At 32.6% G+C, this 14,495-nt stretch overlaps 1 protein-coding gene across 1 annotated transcript; it reads right to left on the bottom strand.

Moving 5' to 3' along the window:
• Positions 1–2,232: 2,232 nt before the first annotated feature.
• On the bottom strand, positions 2,233–8,185 carry LOC126708979 (ubiquitin carboxyl-terminal hydrolase 20-like). The gene is made up of 8 exons (XM_050409035.1): positions 7,311–8,185; positions 6,873–6,993; positions 6,660–6,770; positions 5,790–5,962; positions 5,321–5,659; positions 4,766–4,888; positions 2,862–3,450; positions 2,233–2,766 (listed from the first exon to the last, which is right to left on the bottom strand). The coding sequence occupies exons 1-8, from the start codon at positions 7,890–7,892 to the stop codon at positions 2,462–2,464; spliced, it is 2,343 nt and encodes a 780-aa protein (XP_050264992.1). The 5' UTR covers positions 7,893–8,185; the 3' UTR covers positions 2,233–2,461.
• Positions 8,186–14,495: the final 6,310 nt, after the last annotated feature.

Raw genomic sequence — 14,495 nt, 5'->3', positions numbered from 1 at the left:
AAAAACATTTCCTTCATCTCATTTTTCTTCTCAACCAAATAAAGAAATTTTTTATCCTTCTACTTTATCACCCTCCCAATCGAACACACATGGTGGAAAACTAAATATTTTTTATCCTCTCACTTTCCCATCTTCCCACAGTTTCCATCATCTCACTTTTTCATCCTCCCAACCAATGAAGCTTAAAAGAAATTATTCAAATTTTGAAATTTCTTTTTCAAAGTATTGAAATATGCATTTGTTCTTTGTTTGGTTTGGTTTTTTAATAATTAAATATTATCTTTGTGCAATTCCAGACATAGGTAGAGCCAAGCAACCAACAACCCCCCACCCCCCCCCCCCCCCCCCCACCCCCAAAAAAAAAAAATAATAATAATGTTTCTTGATTTTTTAGATAGGTAAGAAGTAATATCTCTTGTATTTAAACTAATGGCGCTTGGGGTCTTTCACAAAAATTAAAACTCAAATTTCTCAAGTTGAAACACTTTTTAAGTTTAAATCAAATTGATATAAACTCAAAGTAATTGATTCCATAATTTAGAGTTTTTGCTTTATTTTGGCTTAAAGGGTTTGAAACTTTAGAATTTCAATAAAGAATTTATTAGGATAACCATTAAAATTCTTTTAAGTATTCTATATTTAAAATTCAAATTTATTATTGATAAAAAAAATAACATTTATTTATATAGGTCAAATGGGTTCATGTCAAAACTAGGGGTGTTTGTTGGCCAGTGCAGCCAAGTTTGGAAGGGGTTTTAGGTCGCACTGGAGACGCTAGTTTCTTAAAAATGTAAGTCGCTGTTACACTTTTGGATTAGTTTTTTGGCATATCAATGCTAGTTTTCTTCAATCCGATAATCAGTTGCCATCAAGAGCATTGTCGAGAGAGAGAGAGAGAGAGAGAGAGATTTGGAACATTTTGTTCCAAAGATTCAAAACAATGCAAACCCATAACAAATCAACCACACTCAAACCCATAAAATCCCCCAAGGATTCAAACCCACAAATCAAAACCTAATATTTAAAACTCTAAATATCAAAACCCACAAAACAACATTGCCAACAACAATCTCATTTGTAGTTGGTAGCCCCCTTTGGCAGTTTGAACAACTCGGCTCCAACTAGGTGACTCAATCCAAATTGGTGCTTGAACAAACCTAACCAAAATGGGTTAAGCCTATCTTGACACGAATAATGAAATAGGTTATTTCAAGTATGGTCAAAACAGAATTGACCGACTCACCCACTCATTAATCACATCAAGATGGGTAGACCCGCTTTAACACTAAAAACAACCCACATTAAATCAAGTTGTCTATGTTGCGTTTGCCAATCGTGTTAAATATTGTCACATCTATCAAAACTAAACTAATAAAGCATTTTCTAGTAATATTTACAAACAAATGCTAAAATGGTGATAGGTTAAACACAACCCCCCCCCCCCCCCCCCCTTTTAGTCGCTATAGAATACTAGTATATATCAATTGAAGAATATTACACAAATTTTATTACAAAAATTTATAAACTCAGTGGAACCATATCAACATGATAAAAAATTTCTCTAGCCATTTTTTTTTTACTTTATGTTTAAAAATTGATATAAAATTGACATTGAAAATGCAAATGTATCACAAAAAAGTATAAATAGAGGTTGAGTTTGGATTGCACTGAAATTATTTATCTCCCTATGTTTGGTGTATTTCTATGAGTTCCGTGCACTGTTCACAAGACTCGCAAATACAAATTTCAGCAAATCTAACTTTAAAATTGAGTTCCACGATACTATTCACACATTTAAAAATTATTTCACTACAATATTTTTAATTTTCAACAATAAACGGCATCCAAATATACCCAAAATCATTTAAATAAATAAATAAAACAACTAAATTAAATGCAATTGTGCGGGTTAGAGAACCTTCAGAAAAAAAAAAAAAAAAAAAAAAAAATTGTTGGACGATAATGGTCACCAGACTACCAAAGATGAAGTGGCAGAAAGAGGGAGTGCAATTAGCGTACAGAGACGATTGTGTGATTTTCAGGTCATACTCTGCGAACCTCTATTGAAGCGAGAAGCGAGAAGTTCTATAGTTCTATCCTTAGATCTCTAGTCGTAGATTAAAGTTAAACCTATTAAATCCCTGATTTTTTGGATTGAAGCACTGGTTTTCAAATTATTCATCAATTTTTATAAGCCCTTTTATAGGATTCTAAAAGCATTGAAGTAATCAATTGAAACCTCATAAGAAACTTTACATTTCATTTCATACTATTAAGTACAACAACCCAAATCCAAGCTGACTTAACCCACATAGGCCTCCCACCATTAAAGGCAAACAGAATAACATGAACAATTACAAAGGTCGATATCCAATTTATTTAAACAAGACAAAGTTAGCATTGATTCTCTATTATACTTGCACTGGGCAAAAGCCATATTTGTTAAGCAAAATCTCACTGTTCACCGGAAAATTGCTGCAGTCATGGGCTGCATGACAGAATTATGGTTGGCTTTACGACGAGTACTAGGAGGGCTGTTCTTGCATGGGGATGATACCATTCTTTTCCTCTTGTTCAGAGAACCTTCACTTTGGTTTCCAAGCACGGCAGCAATAAGTTTTGAGCCCCGTGAGTAAGGCACACTCCTTGAAAGGTATCTGACAGCTTCCTTTCTCTTTGAATCTTCTAAATCCTTGCTCAACCGTTTTTTGCAACTCACTGGCTTCTCTGATTTAAGATGATCACGGGGAATTTGATACCTCACCTCTGAAAAAATATACCACCTCATTGGATTAGTTCTAGAGAACAATTAAGTAGAACTGGCATATATAAATAGTTTTTACTGGAGTGAAACTGTTTACCTGAAGACTCTAAAGAAACCTTATCTGGACTTGGAGATCCAGGTGGCGTTAGAGGATGGAAACCATCGTCTTTATTTTCATCAATTCCCTTATGGCTGTTACTTCTCCCAAGTGAGGATGTAGTACACATTTTCTCATCATTGTATGAAGTCCCATCAGGGGGATTATTTGCCTCAAGTAGCATTGAGGTGTTATTAATGGGAGTATTATCTTTAGAGTCATTGGACCCAAGTTCATCTTGCTTTGATCTGCATAATAATGGTCCAGAACTACCAACAATAGCATCTCTAGTTTCACTGACCTCAACCCTTTGATGTCTTGTTCCACATGAGAAATCAGAAGAAACTCCCTCAACTTTATCTCGGGATTCATTGGCATCACAATTATCAATACTAGCCACACTAGGATATATAGTACAGACACTATCCACATTATCAAGAACTGACTTCGGCGATGTATTCAATATGTTTGGATCCAAGCATGGATTCGGTGCTTCCATTAAACTTGAAAACCAGGGTGTACCCTGCTTTGCATAGAACAGAATGTAGGCCTCCTGAGCTAGCACAAATTCTTCTCGGACACTAGTGACCTAGAAAAAAACAGTCAAAAATTAATTTTTATTTTCAAATTTATGAGCTACAACCATATTTTAAGACAAAAACTTAAGTGCTTCAACTACTCATCAAAAAAAAAACATGAAGTGCTTCAACCAACCAGAAAATCCAAATTATTACAATCAAATTAACATCTTTACTGACCCACAGTAAACATTTGCAAATCTTTATGCATCCCGACAGTATAGGAGGTAAAATAAGATGAAATGAAATAATTATAAAGATATCATCATAAAAAATTTAAATGAGGTAGTTCGATGAATTTTATAACTTAAGAGAACCTGAAAAGAAATAACCACCAAAAGCTTTTGGGGAAAGTTCAAAACCACATATATGAAAACCGTCTCCACTTGAAAAAAGCTCAAAACGTAAAAATACTTTAATAAGTGTACATACAGAACTTATTTCAAAATAAAATAAACAATTACAATTGTTGAGATGACAAGTTAATACTAGTAAACAATAAAATGGTGTCAAAAGCAGGTCCATGTGAAAATCAGTAACTTTCCACTTCAATAAGCTTTGAAGAAAATACTCCATCAAGAGTTCACAAAACAAAATTCATGATCCAAAATATCAAGGTCCGCAAGGCAAAATCAATCCACTATTTTGGCTTCAAGCACCAAATAGGCTAACTTCATAATTACATGCAACATATTCATGCACAGTGCCAGCACAAGGCATGAGGCAACTAGGCAGTCGCCTAAGGCCCCAATGAAAAAATGCCCCCAAATTTTTACCAATAGAGATATCATTGTACCAATAGGAGTATTAATGAAGTCTCACGTATTTACCAATAATTAAAAAGTAACTTTGTTATCAAATAAAAATCTAAAAAAAAATAAAAAAAAAAATATATATATATATATATATATATATATATATATTTACATTGGATGTGATAATAACCATTCATTTTTATCAGTTTTAGAGTGTAAAACTCATTAATCTCCCACACAAATGCTGAAAGAACTCATTAATCTCCCACTAGTAAATAAATATATACTCAAATTTCATTTAGAGATATTAAATACATAATTTTATTAAAATTTTCAATCATAATTTTTAGTATTCGGTTGCTTCACTCAATAGATAGTGTTTATTTATGTTGTATGGTCATTGACTAATATGATTAGTTGGTTTAAAATATATTTTTTTAAAGGAAAAAAAATACCAAAAGTTAAATAAATCTTTTATTCATATTCAAAATATAAAAATAGGCCCCACAACGCCTTCAGCTAGCCTGTTCATGCACAATGGCTATCTAGAGGTTAGATTACAAAATATTACCTTTGAATCATCCAACCTGTACCATGTCTCTGGAGAGGATCGAATGAAGCTGAAGTAATGTCCAGAAGTAGATGAAAACCCAATATGCACCACAACTGCATACAGGTCATACTTCAATTCCACCTATCATAGAGAGGAGAGGAAGGGAGAAAATAAGCACTTCAGCATTTTGCTCAAATAATGCAAAGCCAAAGCAAAACAGTGTACCAAACATTTATACTCAGATTCAGCTATTGCACAAAGTATGACCAGTGCATTGACCAAAAGCTTTTCATCCAAATCATCACATGCTTAGAAAACTATTCCAAACAATACATCTATCTCTTAATCCATGAATGCATAAATGGCATTGATCTCCAAATAAGATGATGAATCTTTCCCTGTTCTTTCTTTTATTTTTTTAGTTTTAATATGATGATAAATTTGTAGCTAAGCTCTTAAATTCAGACATCATTGAATTGCAAGGGGTACAGGGCTGCAATTACCATGCAAAAGATCTTGCAGCCTTCAACACAAAACATTTTTATTATAAATAAACAGAAACCTACAACCCACCTTATTGTCCTGATTGCCAGAGGTGTAGGATTGCAAGTCCAACTGCAAAGGGAATTCCACATGCTTGTCAACTTTCTGAATGAAGGACCCTTCAGTCTTGAATCTTTTCAAATGGAATGCAGCAACTGAAGGAGCCTGGTCCAGCATGAACTGCTTCTCCACCAACACTTCTTCCTTGCAGTTCTCACATGTAAACTTTGTCTCCAAATCTTCAATTTTTTCCACTTTGGTAAACGACTCCAAAGCACTTGGAAGGGTGTCCACATCTTCAATCTCCAAACTCAGGTCTATCAAAGGTTCATATGTATCAGAAGAGTGGCCGCAATTGCAACAGCGAAGCTGAAATTCAAACAGTAACATTATATTCTGAACCAAACCCAAACAAACAAACAAAAGAGGACAACTAAAGTCACATTAATATTTAATTAAAGCAACAGCAACTAGGAGGAAGTCACTTCTCCACTCATACATTGCTCACAAGACGGCCTCCAAAAATACTTTCCACTAGGTTATTATCTTGGGACAACAAACCCTTATCCTTTGCCTTCAAATCCAAACAACAACTCTCAAGCTTGTCTAAGAAGCATTGCAGAAATTCATGGGCATCTTCCTGCTGGTATCTCCGGAAATAAGATGAAAAGTCTGTTTGTTCACAAGTCAAGAATTACAATTTACAAAGCTTCTTTAAAAAGAAACATCCTTCTAAAATATCAAATATCTTACAACATAAGTCATGGACATAGTACTTGATAAACACTAAGGGCACGTTTGGTACACTAAATAGAAATTACGACAAGAATGATAATCTTTATTACTAAAAATAAAATATACTATAATAGAATTACTAAACATATTTGAACGTTTGGTTGTAAGTTGTAAGTTTGTAACACTAAAATAAAAACTTAAGATCGATATTTAGAAAATATATTACTTATATAATTGTATTTCATAAAAAATAAATAAATAAATAAATTTGAGAGAAGTTATTTTTTTTTTATCATTTTTTTATTTTTATAATTGTTAAATGTATATGGAAATTTTGTATATGTAGAAATATATTTATTTTAAAATTTATTACAACTACTAAAAAATGGCTATTACAATCCTTTTAGAGAGGAATGGGTATTTCTTATTTTAAAGAAAAACTATTCATAAGATATGGTTATTCCTTATAATAAAAACATAATCAAACTATATAATAGCTAAATCATAAAAATAATTATTACATTACAAAGCCTATTACAAATATATGCCATACAATCTTATATGATAAACCCAGCCCCACATAAATAAAGCATACACATTCAGAATAACATTAAACAGAGGTTAAAAAGGATACGGTTCAAATTGTCAACAAGTTCCAAAGGCGAAAGAACCCCTCCTGCAGCAGCTAGTGAACGTTCAACATGGTCAAAGAGAGCACAAAGAACACAGAACCCTTCTCTACCACCTGAAAATTCCAAATACTGCAATTTAAAACAAAAGTTGCTAACTCTAGGAGTAAATCACAAACCCTAACACAATAAAAGTTAAATAGAAGCCTCAATCTTACGGTCACAGGGCACAGCATGATTGCAACACCGAAGAGCCTGGACAAGTGGCACTGTGTGTGTAAAGCATTGCAGGATGGCATTGATAAAGCATGTATTGCCCAGATTTGCAAGCCCTGCACCCTACAAAACCAACACCAAGACCAAAATTTTCAAAAACCCCAAAAAACATTTAAACAAACATCCATAGACAAACATTTAACAATCCGGCATAGGCACGATGCCAAGTGCCTTTCATCAAAAGCAACAGGTCCTAGGTTCAAGTCTAACAATCAATCTCTCCAATAATAATAATAATATATTAAGGACAAGACTGCATACCAATCACCTCTCTCAGACCCAGCAAAGTTAAAACTTTGCGGCCTGACTACAACATAGACAATTATTCCTAAAAACAAACGAACAAATACACAAATCTTCAGAGACATAGAAAAGCATACCACAGTGGATGGCTTGAATTCAAGGGTAGAAGAGTTTGAAATGGGCAAAGAAGACCTTGTTTCTTCTAAAGAAGGCCAAGTAGACCAGGACGAAGATGAAGATGAAGTCCCACGAGATGATGACCATGACGAAGAACTATGTGAAGAAGACCAACGCGAAGACGAATAGTCCCATAAATTGTTACCCAATAAGCGATTTGGGGAAGAGGGCAATAGTTCTTCTTCTTCCTCAAGGACATCTTCTTCTCCATCACAACAGAGAGGGAAGCTGGGACAATCATCTAGGGTTTCTGTTTCAATAACCAAAGAAGAAGAAGAAGACCCATTTAGGGTTTCATTGATTGAAGGTAAAATTGAGGAAGACCCAGTTGAATTTGATGGCGGAACAGCCATAGATTGGTCAGCTTGAGAAGACCCATTTTGAATTGAGGGTATAGGGACCAAAGAATGGTCATCTAGGGTTTCAGAAGGCAAAGACGGTGAAGACCCACCAAGAGTTTCTTTCAATAGTGAAGACACATCAAAGATTTCTTCGGGAATGGTGGAATCTGAAGGAGCAGAGTTGGGTTTTAGGGTTTCCATGGAGATAGAAGATTCAGATTTTCAGACAAATCGGTGTTAGTTTTTGTTTGTTTAAGGAATGTGAAAATGGGAGATGGGTTTTGAGGGGATTTGAGAAATGGGTTTTGGGTTTTGGCTCCAAATTTTTTGGGTTTTGAAAATTGATGGGTTTTTGTATTTGTGTGTTGGAGGCAGTGAAGAAGAGGGAATTCGAAATGTGTGTTTGAAATTTTGTTCGGTGGTGGTGGTGGTGGGCAGTTGTAGGGATTTTGGTTTCAGAATTGAACCTTTTTGAAAAAGGAGGGAAACGGAAAACCTCAGCGGTCAACACACCATTTTCGTTTTTTTTTTTTTTTTTTTTTCCCATTGACCAATTTCTTTTTTTTTTTCTTTTTTTCTAGTACTGAGGAGTGGACATCTCTTGGATTAGGAAAAAAGAAATTAACAATTCAATAATTTCAATAGCGTTTAAAGGATTTGAATCCTTGATGCTTTTATCGAAAATATTAAAAGATATTAATTGAATTACAAATTTTTTTTTTAAATGAAATATTTGAGTTATTTTTTAAAGTAATGAAATATTTGAGTTATTAGTTCAACTAGTAAAATCTTTAATAATTGAATAAGATATTTGAGATTTATCTCCCGCCTACACCAAAAGCTTATCAGTATCTTGATCTGATAATAAAAAGACCATCAGAAACGAACGTCATAACTTGAAACTATCTAAAAAAAAATTTTGAAAACTAATTGCAATAAAATCCAATAAGTAATTCAATCAATTTTTTTTTTTTCCTTAAACCATGTGATTGATATATAATAATGTTAACAATAGATGGTCATATTACACCGATAACAACTTATCTTAACAAAATAAGTAATTTTTGTAAACAAAAATCAGGAGAAAGGGTGAGATCATGCGATGTAATAAGATCTCATTCTTATAGTTCATCATAATAACTTGCACATCAACTGCATCATGTGGTATATAGTTAAAAAATGGTCTCCACCTCCATCGAATTCTATATTCAAACTCAATGTGGCTATCTCTCAAACCAAAATTTGCTCACATTTGCTAATTCGAAACCACAAAGGAGAAGTGATGGCAACTTCATGTGACCGAATAAATAGAGTATCCATCCCCCAAGTCCAAATCAGGCATTACTTTTAGGAAACAAATAGATATGTAGATGTCTTTGCAAGAATAGGATCGGAGCAAAGTAGTGACTTCTTTTTTGTTTAATCGTCTGCCTGTGGACATCTTAGATCTTTTTAATTTCGATGCTAATGAGTTGTACTTAAGCAGGTTTTATCCTGAACCTATGTATCTTCTTTAGTTTTTAATGTTATTCGATGTTTACCAAAAAAAATAAAATAATAAAGTATCTAATATTTTGTGGACTACTGCAGATGTTATGAGGAAGGCATTATTATTATTATTATTTTTTGTCAAAGCAGTTATTTCCTTAACATTATTGCAAAAAGTATATTTGGTGAACTTATGGATCTTCTCAATTATGACAGAGTTTGCTCTTTTGACGTTGCGTGGATATTTGAAGACATTAATTTAATTATTGAAAGTTCTCATTATGATTCTTTTGTTAGTGTGCCTTTGAAATGTAATAGAGCTTCAACTATTCTATCTCTTACTTGCTAGTGTTGCCAAAGAGAAAATGATTTTTTTTTTTTTTTTTTATGAATGTCTCTCTTCTTTATTCCTAATTGTACACCGTGATATTTAGTCAATAAAATCTACTATCAATTCCCCTTAAAAAAAAAAAAATTATATTATTCTTTTTACAACGAGAACAAAAAGAATATAAACATTTTCTGTTTGAATTAGAGAGGGAAAACATGTAAAATTGTCAAAAACATTATCCATAGAGTAAGAAATGCTATAAATGCTAGGCAACTAAGTATTTTAATGTAAGGAAAAGTTTTTATATGCTATGCAACTAACTATTTTAATGTAAGGATAAGTGTTTATGATCGGTAAAATTTAGATATTGATGCTCATATAATTGTTTTTATAAAGAATCAAAATTATTTTTAAATTGAGACACTCTTAAATGTTGTAATTACATTAATGTCCATCTAATTCTTGCCCCTTTATGGATAATGTTTTCAACAATTTTACAGAAAATTTTTTTTTGAAAGATAATTACAACATGCTGCTAACCCCGCAGTTCGAACCCTTTCCCCCCTAAACCTCCAAGCACTTTGTACATGGAGAGATGTCAATTCAGATACAAGGCTTTTGGCATTTTTACATAATTTTATTGATAACAATTGGTACATTTGTTTAAGCATAAGTTTTTTTTTTTAATTTATAATTATTAAAATTCTATTTAAGGTCACAAGAAGATTAAGAGAATTTAGTCATGTTATCAATTGAAAATGAGATGATATCAAAGGGCAAAACTATGGTACAGTTTCTTAACTACAGTTGCTTAAGTTTCTCTCTTATATTTTAGACACCTGTCTAATTAATTAACTCAACAAATGGACTTTTTTTTTTTTTTTTTGAAACCACTCAGCAAACGGATGTTACAACTTACAAAACCCATTTCCTTTTGTTTTCTTCTCCTTCTTTTTCTTCCCTGGCCCACGAGAAAGGAAACAAATTCTTCAAGTTACAGATCTAAGAAGGCTTCATTTTAATAATTCTTTGGCCTTTTTCTCCTTCTCTTTTTCTTCAAAATCCTCTCATTTTTTTATGGCTTACCAACAATCCACATTTTTTCTCTCTACAACTTTCTCTCTCTAAAATTTTCCTTGTAGTTGTTGTTTCCTTCTTTTTCTTTTTTCTCCGAGAAAAATCATACTTGCATAGGTGATTTTGAGTGCAGGTTTGGCCCCTCACTCCTTAAATCTTTGTCGTTTGGTTACCATTGAAGGTCTCTCAACCTCTTTCAATCTCTCTAGATTTTTCTAAATAATTTTCTGAATTTGGGATTTTCCTTTTGAGTTCTTGCATCTTAGGCCAGTTTATCTCCAAATCAAAATATAGTTTGAAATTTTGGTTGGTTATTGTGAAAATGGAGGAAAACAAAAAAGAAAGAAACAAAAAGAAGTTGAGATTGTTGAGGGATTGTAGTTTTAAACGAAATTAAATTTCATCTATTGAAATTTAGGGTGAGTTTGGTTCAGCTTTTTGTAAAAGTGCATAATGAAAAAGTGGAGTTTCAAAAATCTGAGTGTTTGGTAAAAGCTGTTAAAAAGTGTTTTTTGAAAAAACTGAGTGTTTGGCTAGCACTTATAAAAGTGGCAGTTTGAGAAATAAATTACCAAAAAGGACAATGTATATATAAGGGAATTTATTTCATACTATTTTTTTTTTGGGATGTGAGTTTATTTCATACTTATTAAATCATCTATTTCATATACTTACTAAAAAAAATAATAATAATAAATATATATTATTGGTATTATTTTAATAATGTTTGGGCAATTTTTCTTTTTTAGTGTCATAATTATTTGTTATTACCATTAATGACTTCTTATTAATATTAATTAAATCTAAATAATTTTCATCATCATGAAGCACAAAATAAAAATGTAAAAAGATGGTAAAATATACACCAATAATCCACGTTTAAATTGTACTACATAAAAATGTAAAAAGATATAAAATACATATCAATAACCCAAGTTTAAATTGAATAACCCAAGTTTAAATTGTACAATACAAAAATGTAAAAAAGATGATAAAATACATACCAATAACCCAAGTTGAAATTGTACTACATGATATTATAAAATAAAAAAAAGACAACTACTAATTATTATCCCCCCAAATGGAATTAGCAATGGAATCACGAAGAACCACCATCGCAGGGTCTGTTAAAGATCCTGAGTTCTGCTCATAACTGCTACCTGATTCACTATTATGTTCTCTTCTAGAAATTGAATCTCGATTGGCGTTTATGAAGCCCCTATCATCCTTATCATTTAGTCTAACAAAATTATGAAGAGCCATAGGAGCAGATACAATAAGTATTTGGATATGGAATGGAAAAGATGGCATGTTTCTGATAATTCTCCATTTATTCTTCCACACACCAAAAGTGCGCTCAATCGTACATCGAAGAGATGAGTGAGCATGATTAAATTTTTCATGTCTAGTTCTAGGGCTTCCACCTCTCGTTCGAAAGTCTTGAAGATGGTATGATATCCCCTTGTATGGTGCCAAATAGCCTTTCATCATTGGGTATCCAGAATCAACTACATAATATTTCCCTAGAAAAAAAAAATTCAATTGTATTAACACACTCATACAATATGTCATTATAATGAACAATTGATTAACTAATTACAAGTGGTGTTTTTCCCATCTATAAAGTTAACCAATGAGGTTGAAGCATATTAGCAAAACCATAAAAACAAGCCAATGAGCCTTATCATAAAAAAACCTTGATCTCATTCATGAATCCTCCAGTGTAAAGCAAAGTGTGCTTGACAAGTGCAAATAGTAAAAAAAAAAAAAAGAAGACTGAAATGGTTGGTAGTTACAGTAGAAAAAGGCTTTTCTAGCAAAACTTAACTAGAACTCCGTTGAGCTCATTGTGAATGCCCTAATATGTAAAATATGAATTTGCAACATTCACAAATATTCATGTATTTGATTAATTTTATTGTAAGACAAGATTATCATTCAGATTACTAAATAACAATATGAAACTCAACTCCTAGCCACAGCAATAATTGTTCGTTCTCCAATACAATCAATTTCAGCCAACTAGGATTCGTATATCAAGTTCCAGCTCAAGTTCCAAACAAATACGAATCTAAAAAGTGCCATAGGACACAGCAATGCAATGCAAACTTTATGCACTCAATGTTCCTTCATGAACTACACAATCTACTTAAGCATAAAAGGAATAGCATACTTCAAGGAAAACCAAGTATGGTGACTACTAAGACCCTCACAATGTAGTTTGCAGAAAGGATAGCATACTTCATCCATGAAAATTACAGATGGCTGTCTGGATTTAGCAACCATGAACAGAGCCCATACAAGCTTTTCAACAACAGAGCCCGTACAAGTGCAATTCATGAATCACCATGTTATTACATCAACAAAGACCCCCACATCAATACTTAGCTTTGCCATCAACAATAATCCTCATATTTAAATTTATATGGTAAATCGAACACTACATTCCTCGTTACCTTTCAATCGTTAGTTCCAAAAACAAATCTCAACGTTTTTTATTCAATCAAATCACTATTAATAAAAACCCCATGATCACCCTAACAACAACTACATATTTTCTTTTTTCTCCTCTGATTTTTAGACCCCAAACCCAAACTTTTTTCTTTTTTCTATTAGAATTATGAGCTACAAGTCTACAAACCATTCATAGCAAGATTCAAACCACTGTAAATTCCAATCAACAAAAACAAATAACTAAACAAGTAAAGGAACAATGCCCATTAATCTATTTCTGGGTTGCCGAGAAAACAAATCAAACACTCGGTAAAAAAAGCATGTACCCACAAATTTTTTCAGTACCCGGCAAGAGAACAAATAGATCATTAGCAAGAACAAAGCATGCAAGATCTAAAAATTTTTTCCCACACTCGGTAAAAAAAAAAAAAAAAAAATTCAGATCAGTGTTGGTACCTAGTGGTTTTTGGTAGCAAATCAGTGTTGCTTGGTGTTTTGTTGATCAAATCTCTACCTTCAAAATGTATTTCTCAAATCAAATTAGACAAATAAAATTAAAAAAAAAAAAAAAAAACAAGATCAGTGCACGTTGAAGAAGACGAAAGAAAGAAGAAGAAGAGGAAGAAGATTCACAGAAAGGGCAGAGCAAAGAGAAGAGATGAGAGGCGTGAGAGTCAGCTTCGTGCAAAGGGAGAGCAGAGAGATGAGATGAGAGGCGTGAGAGTCAGCTTCAGGCGTGAGAACTGATGAATTTTTATTAGGGTATTTTCGTAATTGACTATCCAGCCCAACGGATAGTTCCAATGCGCATGCGCATTTTGGTTTATGGACCTCCTGCGGTCCATAAGATTTGCGCGTTCTCAGCGCGTTTTGGGCTGAGCTAAACGCACAAAAGTCTCTAGCTTTTATAAAAACATGCGTTTTAGCTCCTAAAAGCTGAAACAAACGCACACTTATACTTTTAATGGGTTAGTCGGAGAGTTGAATAAATCTGGTTTTCTCATAGGTAAGGAAGGAAAAACATAAAGAAAAGAAAGAAAACAGAGAAAGGTGACATTCGTTTGCTAAATTTATTAATTAGACAGGTGTCTAAAATATAAGAAGGGAACCTAAGTAGTTGTAGTCAAGGAACTGTATCTAAGTTTTGCCCAATATCAAAACCTAAATGCAATAGATTAATTACTTGTTTTAAATCTCTAGATGTATGAATAATGCATTTGAAATAATAATAAAAAAATTATAATAATAAAAAATGTAGATGAATATATATAACTCAACTGATATATATATTTGACAAATTAACTATTCTTTATGTTTGTAAAATATAACCATCTTATGAATCGTATAATAAATAACATCTTAACATGTCCCTAGAAAAAAATATCGCAAAAAAAGGACTTATAATAGAAACATAAATAAAGAAGGGAGGTTGGGGGGGGGGGGGGGGTTGTACT

This window comes from Quercus robur, chromosome 12 (assembly GCF_932294415.1).
Source record: "Quercus robur chromosome 12, dhQueRobu3.1, whole genome shotgun sequence".
Classification (NCBI taxonomy): Eukaryota; Viridiplantae; Streptophyta; class Magnoliopsida; order Fagales; family Fagaceae; genus Quercus; species Quercus robur.
Note: the sequence above shows the minus strand (reverse complement) of the source record. Positions and strands in the feature narration are given on the sequence as shown.

Excerpts from the sequence above, each read along its gene's own strand:
- LOC126708979 (XM_050409035.1), bottom strand. The coding sequence starts at position 7,892 with ATGGAAACCCTAAAACCCAACTCTGCTCCTTCAGATTCCACCATTCCC. Across the intron at positions 4,889-5,320 it reads CTGGCAATCAGGACAATAAG|GTGGAATTGAAGTATGACCT; the intron begins GTGGGTTGTAGG and ends TCTCTATGATAG. Across the intron at positions 3,451-4,765 it reads ACAGGTTGGATGATTCAAAG|GTCACTAGTGTCCGAGAAGA; the intron begins GTAATATTTTGT and ends GTTTTTTTCTAG.